Below are 20,915 nucleotides of genomic sequence, written 5' to 3'. Positions count from 1 at the left end.
TTTTAGTGAACCCCCTTTTTTTGCTTGTCAAATTTCAACCAGAACCCTCTGTTAAAAATAGTTCCCGTGACCCTAACCTTTAAAAAAAATAAACATTAAACTTTGTGATAGATATTCCGAAAGTGATATCAGAAGTTCACACTTTCTCCCTTTGTGGGGGTCGTGAATCATTTTCTCTCTTATAATTATCCAGATCGCTTCGTTCCCTCACACAATGTGGGAATGGGACATCCAAATAATAGTTCATGTCACTGCATAACCATGCACGTTTCGTGGTAGGCCTCGTCACAAAAAAAGTGAGAGATCGTAGTACTTTATATGCGTTTATGCATAGGAGATGTATATGAAAAAAAATATTATTGTTATTGTTATTATTATCATCATTATTTTTATTATTATTATTATCATTATTATCATTATTATTATTATTATTATTGTTGTTGTTGTTGTTGTTATCATTATCTGTGAACAAGCAAATCTGTATTACGAATCACTCACTGTGTCATTTATTCCATTAAAATAGAAATTAGTTATTTCTGTAAACCACTATTATATGGAATGCATCGACATATTGTACACTTAGTAATGTGCAGCGATCCGTTAATATCGACCAAACCATTTATAAATGAATTGAAATATCAATAGCTTTGCATTACTACCATTCAAGTTCGATCCCTTCCACTTGTTCATTGCAGTGGTAATAACAGAAGAGTTACGATATAAGTTTTTCAATTTTTCTGCCTGAAGCAGACGTCATATTGCAGTCTGTCTATCATTTCGACGTTTGGTCAATAATGTTCCACTGGTAAATTAAGGTGAGTATGATTGTTATCAACCAAGAATAATATAGTTCTGATCATAACGACATGCACGGTGCCGGGGCACGGTGGTGAATTATGGTTCTGAGCGTTTGTCTGCTCTATGGATACAAACTTGACTAACCGCAGTATATTGTTGAGTCTATAACTTGGAGAAGCATACATTATGGACATGGCATTTGCCATGGATACTGGATTTTATACATGCAGCGGACAGTATATACTAGTCTGAATACAGTTTTCATGATATCACATCTATATAAAAGAGAGGTGTATTTGCATGTTGTTTGCACAGGGTCGTACTCAACGTCTAGTTCATGAACTTGACAAATATGAATGTTCAAATCTGATCAAACAGAGAGTAGGCTATTCGGCTATTGTGTCCATGCGTACTGATGTGCAATGCTAGCTCCCCGTATGATCAGCTCATGCAGACACAATCTACACTACCGCTGCATTGGCAATACAAATATGAGGCGCCGAATGTACCAATATTATATAGAACAATTATTTGTTATATAATCATTATTTATTAAATAATAACTATTATTTATATATAATTTACATTTTATTTGTAAATAACTACTATCATATAAAATATCATTTCTAATTATTTATATATAATTCCAAGTAATACTTCATTATTTGTAAATAATAATAGTTCGACATTCCATTATTTATAAATAATGATTATTTGTTTTTCATTATTTATAAATAATGATTATTTGTTTTTCATTATTTATAAATAATGATTATTTGTCTTTCATTATTTACAAATAATGATTATTTGTTTTTCATTATTTATAAATAATGATTATTTGTTTTTCATTATTTATATATAATGATTATTTGTTTTTCATTATTTACAAATAATGATTATTTGTTTTTCATTATTTATAAATAATGATTATTTGTTTTTCATTATTTATAAATAATGATTATTTGTTTTTCATTATTTATAAATAATGATTATTTGTTTTTCATTATTTACAAATAATGATTATTTGTTTTTCATTATTTATAAATAATGATTATTTGTTTTTCATTATTTATAAATAATTTGTTGAGTTTTCCATTATTTATAAATAATGATTATTTGTTAAATAATGAAAACGTCTACTTCATTATTTATAAATAATTTTTTCGAGTGCACCATTATTCTCATTATTTATAAATAATCATTATTTAATGTTCGAGTTTTCCATTATTTATAAATAACCATTATTTATTAAATAATGCCATTATTTATTAAATAATGCCATTATTTATTAAATAATGCCATTATTTATTAAATAATGGAAAACTCGCTATAACATGCAAATGTGGGACCGCCCATGATATGAATATTCATGATGCGATTTCCTTTTTCGTGATTTTTCTTCACAAATTTTTGTCCATTTCCTCTTCATAATGACATTTCTTGAAGCAATTTTCTAGGGATATGGTCTGATTGTAATATTCTTCATTTTCTATATAACTTCGTCTTCGTAGAAATATCAAAAAGTGTAATTTTATACGATTTTTCCTACAGTTCACAATCCCCATAGGCGCGCGTGTACGGTAGGGACAACCGGTGAATCGACGGAGTGCTCTTCATCGAAATACTACGTTGGTTCGTCCCCGGAAGTGGCGGGCGGAATTTAGCCCGAATCCTCGATGGAAGTCGATCAAGTGCATATGAGCTGAGAGAGTGAAATATCAGTGTACTTGTACAGGCCCTTCTACTTTTTATAAATATTTCTTGTTGCTTTTTTTGTTAAGTTAATTTTTCCTGGTGTAGAGATAAGTTTCAGTTCTAATAATGCACTTCAAATACATTTTGGAGTGTCTAGCTGTTTGAGGCGTTTGGGGCGATTTCACCCTGGCCCCAAAATGCTCGCAACGACAATACGGGGGCATGATGATGACCCCTAAATTTTTAAAAACTTATTTTTCTATTGAAAATTATCACAAAATTCACCAAAAGTGTGCACGAAAGCCTTCGTATTTCACTTTTAAAACTCCAAAAAGTGCCCAAATGACAAGCTTGGTCGCTTCGCTGTGTCGCTTTCAACTTGAGAACGTTTACGCGTCTGCTCCGGCCCCCCCCCCCCTCCTCCGAAAGAAATTCTGTATACGGCCATGCTCTAAAGAGCCTGGCACATTGATTTATGTATACTTTCATTTTCATTATTTTTATCTCATTATCAACATGGCCTTACGCAGAATTTTTTCCAGGGGGGCCGGGGCCGGAGCATGACGCGCGTAAACTTTCTCAAAAAAATCTTGAAAGCGAGACAGCCACGGGACCAAGCCCAAATGACAAGCTTTGTCGCTTCGCTGTCTCGCTTTCAACTTGAGAACGTTTACACGCGTCTGCCCCCACCCCCCGAAAGAAACTCTGTGAACGGCCATGCTCAAAAGAGCATATGGCACATTGATTTATATGTACTTTTCATTTTCATTATTTTTATCACATTATCATCATGGCCTTACACAGAATTTTTACCGGGGGGGGGGGAGCAGCTAGGACGCGTGTAAAGTTTCTCAAAAAAATCTTGAAAGCGAGACAGCGACGCGACCAAGCTCAAATGACAAGCTTGGTCGCTTCGCGCTTTCTCAAGATTTTAATTGTGAGAAAGTTTACGCGCGTCATGCTCCGGCCCCGGCCCCCCTGGAAAAATTCTGCGTAAGGCCATGTTGATAATGAGATAAAAATAATGAAAATGAAAGTATACATAAATCAATGTGCCAGGCTCTTTAGAGCATGGCCGTATACAGAATTTCTTTCGGAGGAGGGGGGGGGGGGGAGCAGACGCGTAAACGTTCTCAAGTTGAAAGCGACACAGCGAAGCGACAAAGCTTGTCATTTGGGCTTGGTCCCGTGGCTGTCTCGCTTTCAAGATTTTTTTGAGAAAGTTTACGCGCGTCATGCTCCGGCCCCGGCCCCCCTGGAAAAAATTCTGCGTAAGGCCATGTTGATAATGAGATAAAAATAATGAAAATGAAAGTATACATAAATCAATGTGCCATATGCTCTTTTGAGCATGGCCGTTCACAGAGTTTCTTTCGGGGGGTGGGGGCAGACGCGTGTAAACGTTCTCAAGTTGAAAGCGAGACAGCGAAGCGACAAAGCTTGTCATTTGGGCTTGGTCCCGTGGCTGTCTCGCTTTCAAGATTTTTTTGAGAAAGTTTACGCGCGTCATGCTCCGGCCCCGGCCCCCCTGGAAAAAATTCTGCGCAAGGCCATGTTGATAATGAGATTAAAATAATGAAAATGAAAGTATACATAAATCAATGTGCCAGGCTCTTTAGAGCATGGCCGTATACAGAATTTCTTTCGGAGGAGGGGGGGGGGGCCGGAGCAGACGCGTAAACGTTCTCAAGTTGAAAGCGACACAGCGAAGCGACCAAGCTTGTCATTTGGGCACTTTTTGGAGTTTTAAAAGTGAAATACGAAGGCTTTCGTGCACACTTTTGGTGAATTTTGTGATAATTTTCAATAGAAAAATAAGTTTTTAAAAATTTAGGGGTCATCATCATGCCCCCGTATTGTCGTTGCGAGCATTTTGGGGCCAGGGTGAAATCGCCCCAAACGCCTCAAACAGCTAGACACTCCAAAATGTATTTGAAGTGCATTATTAGAACTGAAACTTATCTCTACACCAGGAAAAATTAACTTAACAAAAAAAGCAACAAGAAATATTTATAAAAAGTAGAAGGGCCTGTACAAGTACACTGATATATCAGTGTACTTGTACAGGCCCTTCTACTTTTCACTTGATCGACTTCCATCGAGGATTCGGGCTAAATTCCGCCCGCCACTTCCGGGGACGAACCAACGTAGTATTTCGATGAAGAGCACTCCGTCGATTCACCGGTTGTCCCTACCGTACACGCGCGCCTATGGGGATTGTGAACTGTAGGAAAAATCGTATAAAATTACACTTTTTGATATTTCTACGAAGACGAAGTTATATAGAAAATGAAGAATATTACAATCAGACCATATCCCTAGAAAATTGCTTCAAGAAATGTCATTATGAAGAGGAAATGGACAAAAATTTGTGAAGAAAAATCACGAAAAAGGAAATCGCATCATGAATATTCATATCATGGGCGGTCCCACATTTGCATGTTATAGCGAGTTTTCCATTATTTAATAAATAATGGCATTATTTAATAAATAATGGCATTATTTAATAAATAATGGCATTATTTAATAAATAATGGTTATTTATAAATAATGGAAAACTCGAACATTAAATAATGATTATTTATAAATAATGAGAATAATGGTGCACTCGAAAAAATTATTTATAAATAATGAAGTAGACGTTTTCATTATTTAACAAATAATCATTATTTATAAATAATGGAAAACTCAACAAATTATTTATAAATAATGAAAAACAAATAATCATTATTTATAAATAATGAAAAACAAATAATCATTATTTGTAAATAATGAAAAACAAATAATCATTATTTATAAATAATGAAAAACAAATAATCATTATTTATAAATAATGAAAAACAAATAATCATTATTTATAAATAATGAAAAACAAATAATCATTATTTGTAAATAATGAAAAACAAATAATCATTATATATAAATAATGAAAAACAAATAATCATTATTTATAAATAATGAAAAACAAATAATCATTATTTGTAAATAATGAAAGACAAATAATCATTATTTATAAATAATGAAAAACAAATAATCATTATTTATAAATAATGAAAAACAAATAATCATTATTTATAAATAATGGAATGTCGAACTATTATTATTTACAAATAATGAAGTATTACTTGGAATTATATATAAATAATTAGAAATGATATTTTATATGATAGTAGTTATTTACAAATAAAATGTAAATTATATATAAATAATAGTTATTATTTAATAAATAATGATTATATAACAAATAATTGTTCTATATAATATTGGTACATTCGGCGTCTCATATACAAACGCTGTAGGACTTAATTACCCTTTTTACACAGGATTTTCTTAACCGCGGACTATCGCTAACCCCGTACTATCCTTAACCCCGTACTATTTTTTTTCCTTTTCACACATGCCAAATTGTTATCGCTAACCCCGGATAAGGAATGCTTGCTTTTCACACACGAAACTCGCTAACCCCGGACTAGTGGTTTTTGTCGATCATTCGTAGTACAAGTACTTCACTCGTACCTTTTTACACACGCTAAAATTTCCTTAACCCCGTACTATAGGTGGGGCTAAATTGCCATATAGCCCCACCTATAGTACGGGGTTAAGCTTAGCCCACTTTCGTTTTACACTAGCGATCTTAACCCCGTACTATCGCTCTTAGCACCGCAATTGCTGGGATAACCCTGCTTTTTTGCAGGGCCAAATAATCCCGTACTAAAGGTGGGGTTAGCCCACTTTGCAAAAATGCTGTGTAAAAAGAAAGTGGGCTAAGCTTAACCCCGTACTATAGGTGGGGCTAAATGGCAATTTAGCCCCACCTATAGTACGGGGTTAAGGAAATTTTAGCGTGTGTAAAAAGGGTAAATGTGTGACATATTATTTTGGCAGTATATCGAACAGTAAAATAATATCTTAACATTGCAGGAGCTGTATTATACTAGCAGGTGAGATACATTGGTAGACATTTCGTATCATGGATACCAGTGACGGAATTGCACAAACGTTTTAAAGGTGCCGAGTTACTGTTCTGACATTTTCCGAAATTTGCGAGAGAGTAAATGATTATTAATGTATTTTAAAGAGTGATTAATTGTGTCATATTTGTATATTAGAAAAAAATATATTTGCCGGATGCTTTAAGGATTTATGTGAAACTTATTACGTTAACAATGTAATCATCTATTTTTTTACAGGAAATAATGTCTGCCCAAAGTGAAAGTGAAAAAGCCCCAACTGGCCCGGTTCCATCAGAGGAAGAATGGGAAAAGACATGGCTTGGTACAGATGATAAACCTCTGGATCATGCAGATAGACCTGTTACTCAGTAAGTTATTCCTTTTGTTGGTCATGTTGGTAAGAAACTTTACTGTTAATAAGGAACTACTTCCATGATATTCTGATTGGGGCCGGCAAGACGACCTCAGGATGACGTCATTTTGAAATAGAAACAGAGGGGTCAGTATTGTAGATTAACACGACCAAGACTTCTCTTTTTGATAATCTTCTTTCATCCTTTTCCTTCAATTTTTTTTTCACTACTTGAAAATCATGGGGGTGGCCGGGCTCCAATGAAGGCTCCTCTGTAGCACCGCCCCTGATGGAGACACAATAATTATGCTACCTTGCCTTGTAGACACCAATATAAGTTGCCCTATTACCTGATGGAATGATATCGTACTAATAAATTATCTTGTCAAGTCGACACACTTAAATTTTATCTGTTTTTATTGCAACATAATGCTGTCGACTCTCAATCATTACATTTCATTATGGAGACAAAATAATGATTAAAATGGTTAATAGATAGGTCGTCACTCCGATCGTCACATGCCCCCGATAGCGCCGATATATGTTTTTTTTTTAATAAAACTTTAAATTTGATGTGATAATTAAGGTTAGATATTGTGATTAGAGACGTGACAAAACGTAACATCGTTTGAATATAATACAACTGTAAATATGTACATAATTCTATGCCATTAGTCTATTGTTTGAAATGATGCGTATGCTTGACATTTCTTTTTGACTTCTAGACGCATCATTTTGAATCAAATATAATATCTACTGCAATGTATCTTTTTTTTGTCTCTCAATAAAATAGGAATCTTATCAAGTTTGTTGATAGACTAACGAACGGGAAGACTGGATCTACGATATTTCTTCCTTTATGTGGAATGAGTAATGATATAAAATGGTAAGTCACATGGTACTTAAATTTCATTTGGCATATTGTGAATTATATGAATCAGTTACTCTTGTATTGTTCAACGGATGGAAAAAGTAATGAAATACTTTCATTGCGACCAAAATGATAATTAGGATTCTAAATTTCAGCTCATTTATGGTTACCATCAGTGACATTGTTTGTTATCTGGAAAATAACAGCTTTTCTCTCCCATCATTAATGAGGATAGAATATCTCTTTGACCGACAAATTAGATTTGTATCATTCAAACACTCCCACTAAATATTTTCCCGCCACGTCTGTTTTTTTTAAATTAAAGGTTGGTTGACCAGGGACATCGTGTTATCGGCCTTGATATCGTAGAGAAATCGTTTCGTCTGTTCTTCGAGAAATACCAGATGTCTTTTACAGTCAATGATCTACCAAACATCCCCAATGGAAAAGTGTTTGAGGTGGGTTTGAAAGACTTATTTCTTTTTTTTTAAGAGAGCCCCCAAAGCCCACCCCCGTTGATCTGCGCCTGGATATCTTTACACTTTTTGGTTAACGTATTATTACATCTAATTTCCTTTAGTTGACACAGGGGGCCGATGCGAAATTGAATTTAAAATCTCAATCTGGTGGTCTTTCTTTCCACTCAGTCTGAGTATAGATTGGTACCCATCCACAATCTTGAAGAAATCATCAATAATCCATCAATAATAATGATTATACTAACAACATCAACATCATACACAACAACAACAGCAACAAAAACAACAACAACAACAGAGGCAATACTGTTATCACTATCATGATACATTTTGTTTATCTTTTCAGAACAAGGAAAAGACCATCAAACTATTCAAATGTAACATGTTTGATTTTGACGTGTAAGTATGAGCCATGCAGAGTTTTGAGATTGTATATCTATTTGTTTTTAATAGATAAAGGTTTTAATGACCGAAATGATTAAAGAAAAGTTTAACTAAACTTTTCTTTTCTTTTAAACAGTTCTTTGTATATTGAATTCTTATTAATTCATCCTATTGTAAATAATTTCAAATAATTTTTTTTTTCATTTTTCACAAACATATATTTTTCAATATGAATATACAAAATGGTTTGTCGTAAAAATATATTTTTGTTAACAGAAAAAGCGCAGTTTCCTGAAAGCAAAACCTTGTGACGGGATACGCATGTAACACAAATATAGTGATAACATTATTTCTAAAAGTCAATGGATGTTTGCTTACTTAATAATGTGCAATTATCTAAAAATATTCCCATTTTCAGCTCACTAATGGAAAAGGTTGATGGTATTTGGGACTGTGGTGCATTAATAGTCATTAGTACACCAGATAGACCAAAGTAAGTTAAATCTATCCTCCTATCTTTCTTTATTCCTTTGTCAAAGTTACGTAACAATAATTTATGTCATAAATGGCTTATTTCAATATTTCAAATATTGTTAGTACTTTTTAAATATTATTTTTTCATTAACATGATATCATGAAATTGTCTTAAGTTAAAAAGTAACAGTTATGACCAAAGAATTAGTCTGTGTTCATATAGCCATTAAAATCACGGCAGTTGGTTGGCTTACATGGTGTTTTCGAACGAAATCATTGTATCTGTTATTGACAGCCATTTCAACGAAATGTGAACATTTTCTGGTTTAAAGGCATTGACGCTCTATACTTTGCTGTGATTGGATAAGTTGTACTTATGTTGTATTATTTAAATGAAGCCATAATGTCTTCTGAGAAAAAAGAATGAAACACATCCTATATGACTCTCTGAAAAGATGGTCATCAATGGCCATATTTCTAAATTTGTTGGTACGCCCTCTGATGACTTTTTGCAGGTACGGCCAAATGTTGTTATCTGTTTTGAAGCCAGGTGGACGGATATTGAACCAGTCGTATCAATTTATATGGGATGATGAATCTAAAGGTATTACTTTTTTTTTCGTATTTAGTTGGATGGTTAAAACTTTTACTGGTATGAATTGAATCTGCATAAAATTAAGCGAATCCAAAATCAAACTCGAAATAAAAAACTTATCAAAACCTTTTAGTTGTTCCCCGCTTTTATTCTTTTATTATATCATTATGAAAACATGATTTAAAGACCTGACCCTTTTTCCTCGCAAAATTATTCAAGTGATTGAAACTGCCATAGAAACCTGACAAACAGAAATAACAACCGTGTGAATAAAATTTATGCGAAAATTAAGAACTCGTATCTTTCCCTTCTACCCATTGAGTTTAACATATAAGAGAAAAATGAGAGGAAACGGTCAGTAAATAATGGAAAAAATTCCGACAAAACGTGATGAAATATTGTTAGCATATCTTGCAAACTATCCCTTTTTCTTTCATAAGTTCAGGAAGTAATGAACTAAATTCCAAATAATTTTTTTAATATAGAGAAACATATATGTTTTTTCAGAGGACACTCACTTTGAGGTCTACTGAATGACTGGAGTTACATTATAGTTCGATCCCGGATTGTTGACTTGTTCCTGAAAATTATAATTTGAATAAATTTGAATTTATTGAATGTATTTGAATATGTTTTAATGAATTTTGATAACTGAAGAATATTTTCCTCTACCACTATCTCGTACTCTCTTTTTATAAATATTTTTAATCTGTTTCTTTACCTTTCATGAAATACACGTTTATCTTGCAAAAAGATTTCCATTCTTCATTCAAGTCAACTATTATACTTGTGCATATTGTAGTATATGTTATGTTTGTTATTAATCATATGCATTTCACTGATTTGTAAATTGGCCCTTATAGTCCGTGCTGATGATTAATACTACCATGTATTAATAGAATAAATATAAATAAATGTGATTCATTGTTTATATATTTTTTTCTCTCTCCCCTCTTTCTCAGCTGCGGAGATGGAGGCTGGATCAGTCTATGAGGATTATCCATGTCCTGATGTTGAAGAGAAAGATTATCATCTTCTTTATGGTATGATTATAAGGTCATTTTAAATGCTCTGGGTCTTAATACACAGATTCTTCGTGATTTATATGGTATTTATAAATTTTTCAATATTATTGTTTTACCACAAATACAGAGAACTCTGACTGTTATAAATTGTTTATCTGAAGAAATTCATAGAACAGAACTGTTTTTTTTCATATAAGGTAAAATGAATCCATAAACACAACAAGAAGATATTAAATTTCTTTGTTGTTATTTGCACAGTCCAGATATTCCATCAGTTAACAGATCCTTTGAAATTCTAAGAAAATTTGTTGAAAATATTTATTTGAGGAAGCCTAGCCGACGTGCCATTCGAAGAATTTGAAATTGCCATTACGAACGAATAAACGAATAAACGGATGGTTTTTTTAGCCTAAAAGCTACACCCATATACCCCCTCAAACGATACAATGCTTTCATTTTATAATTTTGAAATTTCGACAAGATGCATCAACATCTAGGTGACTTGTATGAATGTGCTATCATAATGATTGTAATTATATCAAAGTCAATTGACACGCCCCACCCCAAAATGAATCCTAATAAGAGGATATTTTAGAAGCCATTAGTATTCTTGTAATAAATACCTATTAATTCATTGATTTTGTCTTGTTCTTTTCACTGATAAATCAGGTGCTAGATGTAATATCGAATATGTAGGTGAGAAGGATGTGACCAATGAACCTGACTGGGCTGGTATGGGGGTCGTATCAGCCAAGGAGAATATTCATCTGATGACTCTAAAATAAATAAATGAACAATGACCGTCATGTATTGAATATAATTTAGAGATTTTGATTCCTGAGTGCAAACCATAAACAGAACACAGTGCGCCTTATAAATGTTATGTATTATTATTATTAACAGTTTCAACGGTTCAAAGTCACTAGATTTATTGCATTCAGTAATAAAGTAAAATTCGAATGATATTTTAGGGCAGTGATTCTCTCTTTATTGGCAATGGTCGGATGTGCCAGTTTGACGGGAGAACAAACTTACGTTACTTACAGGATTTTTAAAATGGTGGAATGTCTGATTTTCCCCTTGATACGTGATCTTATTAAAACTAAATTTTGATGAGGTTGCTTTATAAACCAATTTTGCGATTTTTTTTTTGGATCTAACTTTTGCTTTGTCTAAGAAAATCAACTTTCTGCGGCAATGTGCAAGCAGTATGTCTAGATAAAACGCTGATATTATTTAAAAAAAAATAATATGAATTTAACAGGGTAAGAAGTAGAATGAATTTAAGTCAACTCGCTTGAAATAACGAACCAACCTTCACATACTTCTCTAAATTAATTCCCCTGCATTTTTTTTAAATTGTAAATATCTTACATGTGACATTGCGTCTATCTTTAAAATAATTCCTTTTCGATTCATGATAATTTGATATCGTATGGATGTTCAGCGATGAAAACAAATGGAAATACTTTCGCATATTTCTGTCACATTTAGACATTTCAGCCAGCTTACACCATGTATACCGACGTACGGTATATCGATATCCCATTTTATACAATTTCTTGATCTCAAGAATTGCCTTTTTGTTAACAATGCGAAATGATTCTTGATATTTTGCGTTATTAACTAAATGTAATTCTTGATATCAAGAATGGAATGCTTTATATCATTGAATATGAATGAAACCCTAGTCGGCATACACCGGGTAAAACTTCCATGTGTGAAAGCCCGGGTACGCATAGTTTTTCATATAAAATGTTAGCACTATATATATTGACACAGAAAGCATGTCAACATCACTTGAATAGAGTTTAGAATTGCATTAAGCGTTCAACCAATAATTTACATTTTCTGCATTGTCAATGAATGGAATCCTGATCATCATGTATTAATTATATTATTTATATCGGCTCATTTCATAAACAGGTATATGTATTTACAAACATTATTGGAAATGGAAACTGAATCTTACATTATTTTTTAACATATGAAACAGTAATCGTTATAATGAATGTGATGTATGTTGCTTTATTGAATGCTGATAGCTGAATAAAACTGTAAATTATATCTCTCAATGATCAAGTTGATGTAAGTGCGTTTCGAAATGTTGTCAGTCAATAAAACAAGGAGATTTCTATTCCACGTCACTCTGTTCAATTGAGCAATTATTGTTATTTCCCGGCTAAATTAAACTATTTTTGTTAAAAATATGATAGGCGAAGTCTACCCGATAGTGAAAGTGGTGATTTTTTTTACCTGAATGCTAATATGGCTTGTTGCAAGAAACCAGAGTACCAAAGGATTAAAGCGATACCCCAGGCTAAAAAAAGAAGATTTGAACAGATAAAGAAAAAAAAAGAAATTAAAAATTTACACCGCAATAAAATAGATATGTTTTAAGATGTATTTTAAACGTATTTAATTAGAGTCCTGTGTAGATTAATCTAATTTTTTTTCTTTATAATCATGCCCCTTCAAGGCATCAATACTAACTGATCGGTGGACAAAGTCACAAACGCCGAACACTTCCTTTTTTTTTCGGGGGGGGGGGGATGTATAATTTTTATGGATTCGAAGAATTAAAGGATTTTAAGTTTTATAATAAAATGTTTGCTAAATTAATCTAAAGCCGAAATTAGTTAGTCAGATATAAAGTTAAACGTGAAGGTGTTGGGCTATTTTTATATTCGTTGTGAAAGAATTGTATGTATTCATCTTGACGCTGAGCAATACAGTAAAACTATAAGGGACAGCCTGGGTATAACATAATTTCATTATTATTTTGTATGTATATGCCCCAAATGCACAGACACCCTATATTGATACATCAAAACCAAGCTTCCGTGGTATGGATACTGTACAGAATTATATTTATCTCCATTGTTTACATTACATTTTATTATGAAAACAAAGACATTCTGATAATATATTTTTCAACTTTAATTTTGGGTTTGATTTCATTAATTGCACTATATATTTTTGCTGATCATGCAGCAATGAAGCGCAGTCCTCTTATGGCCTAGAGAACACGTGTATTGGATTCATAACAATCGATAAATTGACTCATCAAAAACAAAAACACAATTTCTTCTCTTAAACGTGATGTAAACATTACATCACGTGCAAAATATTCCCAAATCTTCAGCCATTAACGAGATAACGATTTAGATGTGATAAGTTGTATTGTTATCTTATACGTGGCTAGTTTATTACGAGCATTTTGAGACAAGGATCTCCCAACACAACCTTTGTACCAACATATATAACGCGGATTTTACGTTCATACATCCACCAGGTGTCGTGCTGAACTTGAAGTTGGTAACAATTCTTTGATAAATTTCAATTCGAGAGATGTAATTTACCATTAACACGATTTAAGTAAAACATGAGATAAAGCATTTAAGGGGGAAAAATATAAAGTTTCGAACTCCGATTTTTATTTTGCGGGTTTTCAAAACCAGAACACAAGTAATGAATTGGTGACAAGATAAATTATTGACACTAAAACACAATGACAGTTTTTATTTTCAGGATATGATGTACTAAATATAGGTTCTCTAACATTTACTTTGGGAAAAGTCCATTTTACAATAGTTTAATACAATGTTTATTTCTATTGTATTCATTCCAACACTGAATGAGTTATACCTATTGGTTGTATTATTTATCCAATCAGAGAATAGCATGCCATCTTCTCGTGTCCAGCGCGTGGTTTCTTATCAGCGTTATATTCTCGTCTTTCAGTTCTTCATATTACCTGGTATATAGCATCAATATTTATCTTCATCATCTTGATATATTTACACTTAAAGCAAATAGTGTAAAGTAAGTCGCTATTATAAACGCAGTTTTTTTCTTTTCTTAGAGTGTTGCTGATTGTGCAATATGAAAATATATGTCAAGGCTATCTGGCTTAAATTGCCATGTATCAAACTCACATCTCTTTTTCATGAGCACTCAAAGCTTATTACATTTTTTAAAAATTTGATTTTTAATTGATTAAGTAGAATGCCTTACCCAGAAAGAAATATATAAAAGTGGTAATCTCTTTCCCTCATGTAGTAATTGGAAAAAAAATATCCAGATGAATGATTTTAAAATGTCATTAATTACTAACATTTGCATACATTAAATAATAAAAAACCCTGATTAAATACATTTAAATAACTTTCTCTTTATTACGGAAGATGTTGATCATCGTGGTAGTATAGAATCGGTAAAGGAAATAATCACTTGTCTCACGATGCGGCAAACTGAAATTGCGACGTTTCTCTTTGCTAGGGTAAAATTTTGAATGCCAAGTATTTCATGGAAACAACCTTTTGTTATGTTACTTATCATGAACATGCTCAAAATGCCGAGGAAATGAGTTAAAGAAATTGGGTCCCATCATAAACAGAAGATTAGGAGGTGTCCATCATCTTCCCGTCATGCCAAAGTCGACCTGATGAGATAAAGAATGTTATCTTTTTCTCGTCCTAACAATCGACTTATCCATGTTGACGAGGTCCGGGATCGCTTCCTATTGTCTCATTGTCCTAAAAAACTCGACATGACGAGATCTAGGATGTTACTTTATTGTCTCCTTTTCATGACGAAGTCGACACGACGATATTTATGATGAAATCTTTAATATTGTCTCCTTGTCATGACGAAGTCGACATGGCAAGATCTAAGATGATGTCTTATTATCTCCTCGTCATGACGAAGTCGACATGACGAGATTTAGGATGACGTCTTTTCGTTTCCTTGTCATGACGAATCCGACATTTTTCGAGATTCAGGATTTTGTGTTCTTGTCCCCTTGTGCTGACGAAATCTAGGATGATGTCTCCCTTTTTCTTGTCATGACGAAGTCGAAATGACGAGATATAGGAAGTTGTCTTCTTGTCTCGTTGTTATGACGAAGTCAACATGACGAGATCTGGGAATCTTCCTTTTCAAGTCGAATTTAGAATCTTCTTGACCAATTTTCTCTCCTCCGCTTATTTTCTTTCCATCTTGTTCCGTATATTTCATGTATTTAATTTACAAGGAAGACAAATAACGGTCTTTTGTTCCCGAGAAAGGCTGCGGGTCTTTTTTTTTGCTGAAGAGCATGATTCATTGCACACGGTCCTAGAGAATTTCATTTTTTCTCTTTCAATGGCAAAAAGCAAATTTTGGACACCTTTCACATACTTTTTTTTCGTATTATTTATCTTGAGTCAATATTTTTATAAGGCTGGACGCAGTACATTAAAGACTAAAAACATATTGATTTGTCGATTATTTCATAAAGGCAGATTATGGTTTACGGACTTACGGTACATTATGTGTAAAGTCCTGCAAATGACTAAAAGGTAGTGAAATGGAGACGATAAATTGGAGGTTAGAAAGTATCTCTTTCGGAAACAAACGTATTCCTTAAAATGACTGTAAACCAGAATATTGTAGACAAAGTAGAAAAGTAGTAAATTGAGAGGTGAGAGAGTCTTCAGTAGATGGGAGAAGGCTTGCTTGAGTTGGCGAGTGGAGTTGTAGAACAGGAGCATAAGAGGAGATTTAGCTGAGTCTATTTTGGAGTTCTACCGAAATTTCACATTTCAACTGAAAAGTTTACATATAGTGAAGATTGATCATTTTCTTGCTAGGCCGCTGAGCTCTGCAAAAACGCAAATCTACTGCAATTATTATCGAATCTCGTGGTTGGACCTCAAAGAAGTTAGTTTCGATCGAAAAAATATCAAATTTATCGGTTGGTCGCTATGATACATCAGGAACGGATCCAGCCTTCGCCAGTATAGAGGGGGAGGGGCGGAAATCTAAATAGTGCGAGCGCGAAGCGTGAGTTAATTAAAAAAAAAATCATGTATTTTGACATAAAATTCTGTGCAATATTTGTGATCCTGAACAGATGTGTATGCAACTAAATAATTACTGAGAAATTGTCAATATACATTTTGATCTGATCAAAAAGTGACCTATAAACATGATAAAGGACTGTTTGCAGTTAGACATGAAGACGTTACATATTTCAACAAATATAATATGCTAATGCAAAGTGCGAGCTGAAAATTTTGACATTTCTACCAAAAGAATGGCAATTCCAAGCACTTTTTGTAATCGTGAACAGGATAGTTATATAACTAAATAATTGATGCGAGCGCGAATCGAGACCTACTTTTAGGACAGTCGATTCATGTTTTGTAAATCAAGAAATGGATAAGAGATTGGGGATCTTCTTACATTAATAATGCGAGCGCAAAGCGCGAGCCGAAAATTTTTGACATTTCTACCAAAATGGAAATTCCAAGCACTTTTTGTAATCGTGAACAGGATAGGTATAACTAAACGATTGATGCAAGCGCGAAGCGCGAGAGGAAAAAAAAAAAAATCGAGATTCAGACCTACAAACATATTCATGTTTTGTAAATCATGAAAAGAATGAGTAATTGGGGATCTTTCTACATTAATAATGCGAGCGCAGAGCGCGAGCCGAAAATTTTTGATATTCTGATCTGTAACTGGATAATGATTTAAATAGAGAACAAGCTGCTTATTTGAATAAACATGCACGCGTGTGTTTCAGATTTAAACCTCAAATCTGGGCATTATCATGAAAATAACTAAAACGAGCGCGAAGCACGAGCTTAAAATATTTGATATTTTGATCTTTAAAAGGTTCAATTTAAGCTGTATATTTCAAGCACTTTGTAGGAAAATTATGAGGCGGATATGGATCGTACTTTACTTTTTAATAACATAGAGCTGATATTTTTCATTATTATTGCTTTGAGTTTTGACATACGAACGGGACATTCTACGGACACTTTGTTATTATATGAAAATGATGACTATCTTCCCATTCCTCTTCCTAAGAGTGAGATGAAACTTGTCGATATTCCATTCTGAAAAACCCAATATATTTTTTGAATTAATATCTTATTAATTAATTTAATAAGCCTACACTGTTAAAAAAATTATCCTTAAAATATAAGAAGTTCCTGCAGCAGAGTCTCGAGAACACCTGTAATCTTACCAGATTGCGTAATCTTACAGGAAATTGGTATTTGGTGTATGGAATCTTACAAAATTACATACAATCTGGACAAATTCCCAATGATTTTAAGCTGGCTAAAGTAGTCCCTATTCCTAAAACAAAGACTGCTAACGAACTCAACCATTTTCGCCCTATCTCACTTCTCTCGATCGTTTCCAAAATTTTAGAAAGAGCGGTTCACTCTCAATTAATGGAATATCTTCACCACGAAGAATTGATGTCTCATCGGCAGTCAGGTTTTAGAAGTAAACATTCCACCTCGACGTGCCTAACAGATGTTATACGATAACCTTGACAAAGGCCGAATAATAGGTGCTCTGTTTTTGGACTTCAGAAAAGCCTTTGATATTATCCCTCACGATATCCTTATCAAGAAATTATATTATTTTGGCATAAGAAATATAGAGTCAACATGGTTTGAATCATACTTAATTATAAGAAAGCAATGTGTGTCATATAAGGGTACTACTAGCGATTTTCTGCCTGTTCATTCAGGGGTACCGCAAGGTTCAATTTTGGGCCCTCTACTGTTTTGTATGTTCATTAATGACATTAATAATTTAACTATGCATTCTAATACTAATATTTCTCTGTATGCAGATGATACTGCAATATTCTCTTCTGGATATGGAGTTAAAGCTGTTCAAACACATTTGCAAAGTGATGTTTATGTTTTAAGTAAATGGTTAAAAGAAAATGGTTTAGTTGTTAATACAGATAAAACAAAAGTTATGTTATTTTCAAGTCGGAGGAAGGTACACCCAGTCAAGATGCAGATATGCATGAATGGTCAATCCATAGAAGATGTAACTAAGTTTAAATATCTGGGTGTCACCTTTAGTCATATTCTGGACTGGTATTTTCACATCAATTCCGTCATTAAAAAGATCATGAATTCTATAATATGCATGCGGAGAATTAGGCACTGTCTGACAAAAGACGTACTCGCCCATTTGTATTTTTCTTTAATCCTTCCTCATATTGACTACTGTTCAACTGTTTGGGGATCATTAAAGGTGAAAGATTTGCAGCGACTTCAGAAGTGTAAAAAAAAATATTGCCGTTTGGTATTAGATGCAGACTACTATACCCCAGTCCAGAACTCTCTGAAGTTACAATCTGTTAAGAAAAGAGTGGATTATAATTACCAAATACTTATGTATAAAACTTTTAACGGTCTTGCTCCTGGTTATTTAATGCAAACAATGCCTTTGAGACCTAATCACTATCCTACTAGATCGATCTCATCTCAACAATTGTATCTCGCAAAACCAAGAACCGAGTATAAAAAACAGTAATTCTCCTATATAGCAGCAAAACTATTTAACTCGTTACCAGTACCCATTAAGTGCTCTGTTTCACTTCATATTTTCAAACGAAACGTCCGTAAATTCCAAGCAAGCTGATTAATTTTTGTACTGTTTTTGTCATAGTATGTATAGGCCTTACCCCCCTCCCCTCATTGTTATTTGTTTATTATGTATATATATTATTTTTGTATTGTGTATTTTATTCATATATGTTATAATTGTTATTGTATAATGTTCAAATTGTGATTGATAGCAGGGCTCCCTTGTAAAGCAGGCCTCTGGCTTGAATGGGACTAACCTGCTTTTTATAAAGAAAACATGAATAAATAAATACATAAATAAAATTCCTTAAATAAAACACCCTTTTCCCCTTTTTAACCAGACCCGTTCTGTTGAATTGCAGAAAAATTTCTGTTTTATGAATTTACAGAATGATTATGTTATTGCTTTCTGCAAAATCTTCTTTTTCTGTAAAATCAGGTTTTTTAACAGTGTATGAGAGCGCGAAATCTCTATATATTATGGCCTGGGAACTGGACATTTTTAGCACTTTTTAACAATTAATGCAAGTGCAAATCTCGAGCCGAAATTTTTATAAAATGTCATGAAATGGGGATTTTAAGTTTGTTAAAGAATTAATATTGAAATATACTCAACTCACCAATCAAAATGCGAGCGTGCAGCGCTAGCTGACACTTTTTGACAATCAGACCTGAATGGGGATATTTTGAAAACCTTATGAAATACACGAAAATAATAGGTACCTGACAAATCAAATTTTCCGAGCGCGCAGCACGAGCAGAAAATGTTAATATTCAGACCATAAAACTGACATTTTACCAAGCACTTAAAAAAATCAATTTGTAAATCAAACAAAATAATGAAAGTTCGATTTCTGAGCTGAAATATGTTTTATATATTGAATCCAAAACTTGATATTTTAAGCTCCATATTGAGCAAGATATGTAAATCACCGAAAAGGCGATGCGAGCGCGAAGCGCGAGCAAAAACTGTTTATAGTGACATGCATTTTCCCCCCAAGACTTCCCCTCATCTTATTTTTGTTCACCCTTTTCTCTCCTCATATGTTTTCTCTTCTTTTTTTCTCCTCTCTTTTCCCTTCCCTTTTTTTCCCCTTCCCCCCTTTTTTTTTGCTGCGGCAATAGGGTGGCCTGCGCCCCTGGATCCGTCTATGATACCTTGCATTTTATTTTATACCTCCTTCGAGTTTTTTTTAGTGTAGTCTCTTTACCCTAGCTTTGATTTTAGAGTGCAGAAATTTTAATTCTTATGGACAAATTTTCCCTACCTTTGAAGGTGGCTACACCTTCTGCACTTCTCCCGATTAGTTACTTTGCTTTCTCACATCTCCCGTCCCGTTGAATTCTTGGCTCCAATGCATCTTGTTTTAAGAAAAAAGAAAGAATCCTTTTATTTTTTTTATTAATTCACTGATTAAACCGTAATAAATCTTTTGCAAGATGGATCTCCAAATTAGTATCATACTGATTTTCAAAATCCTTTGTTGCCTTCACTGAATTTGACATTAGCTACAATGTGACATCTGTTGAAGTTACTTTACCTGCACTATATCAAATTTATGCGAATTCTAAATATAGTCGAGTGTATGCCAACATCAAACAAAATCTTATCATCAACTCTCAATCAAAATTGGTCATTGTTATCTCTGAGATGATATTGACTTGATACAGGCTCAGTTTTCGGTCGTTGCGAACTCTATTTGCATACAAGGGCTTAACATTGACACCCCTTTCTTTGAGCAAAGGGACGAATATGAAGAAGATAAGAAAAATAAACCCACAACCACAACGTTATTGACATTGACACAAGCTATTACCTAATTGTTGAAATAAATGCGATAAAGTGAGCAATTAATAATTGTTCTTTCTTGAAGAAAAAAAATCCATTTGAAATAT

The 20,915-nt window shown here is 33.3% G+C and overlaps 1 protein-coding gene across 7 annotated transcripts; it reads left to right on the top strand.

Moving 5' to 3' along the window:
• The first annotated feature begins 532 nt into the window (after window positions 1–532).
• LOC129253619 (thiopurine S-methyltransferase-like) lies at window positions 533–12,768 on the top strand. 7 transcript variants are annotated; one of them, XM_064108157.1, is made up of 10 exons: window positions 5,776–5,994; window positions 6,379–6,434; window positions 6,684–6,814; window positions 7,592–7,684; window positions 7,995–8,127; window positions 8,495–8,547; window positions 8,951–9,025; window positions 9,522–9,610; window positions 10,564–10,644; window positions 11,296–12,768. In XM_064108157.1, the coding sequence occupies exons 3-10, from the start codon at window positions 6,690–6,692 to the stop codon at window positions 11,409–11,411; spliced, it is 765 nt and encodes a 254-aa protein (XP_063964227.1). In that variant the 5' UTR covers window positions 5,776–5,994; window positions 6,379–6,434; window positions 6,684–6,689; the 3' UTR covers window positions 11,412–12,768. The 7 variants fall into 7 exon arrangements, with proteins under 7 accessions (XP_063964217.1, XP_063964227.1, XP_063964234.1 ...); XM_064108179.1 differs by having other exon boundaries at window positions 5,789–5,848; XM_064108169.1 differs by having other exon boundaries at window positions 5,791–5,994; window positions 6,415–6,434.
• The last annotated feature ends 8,147 nt before the right edge of the window (window positions 12,769–20,915 follow it).

Source organism: Lytechinus pictus, chromosome 2 (genome assembly GCF_037042905.1).
Source record: "Lytechinus pictus isolate F3 Inbred chromosome 2, Lp3.0, whole genome shotgun sequence".
Taxonomy (NCBI): Eukaryota; Metazoa; Echinodermata; class Echinoidea; order Temnopleuroida; family Toxopneustidae; genus Lytechinus; species Lytechinus pictus.
This window is presented reverse-complemented; position numbering and strand designations above follow the sequence as displayed.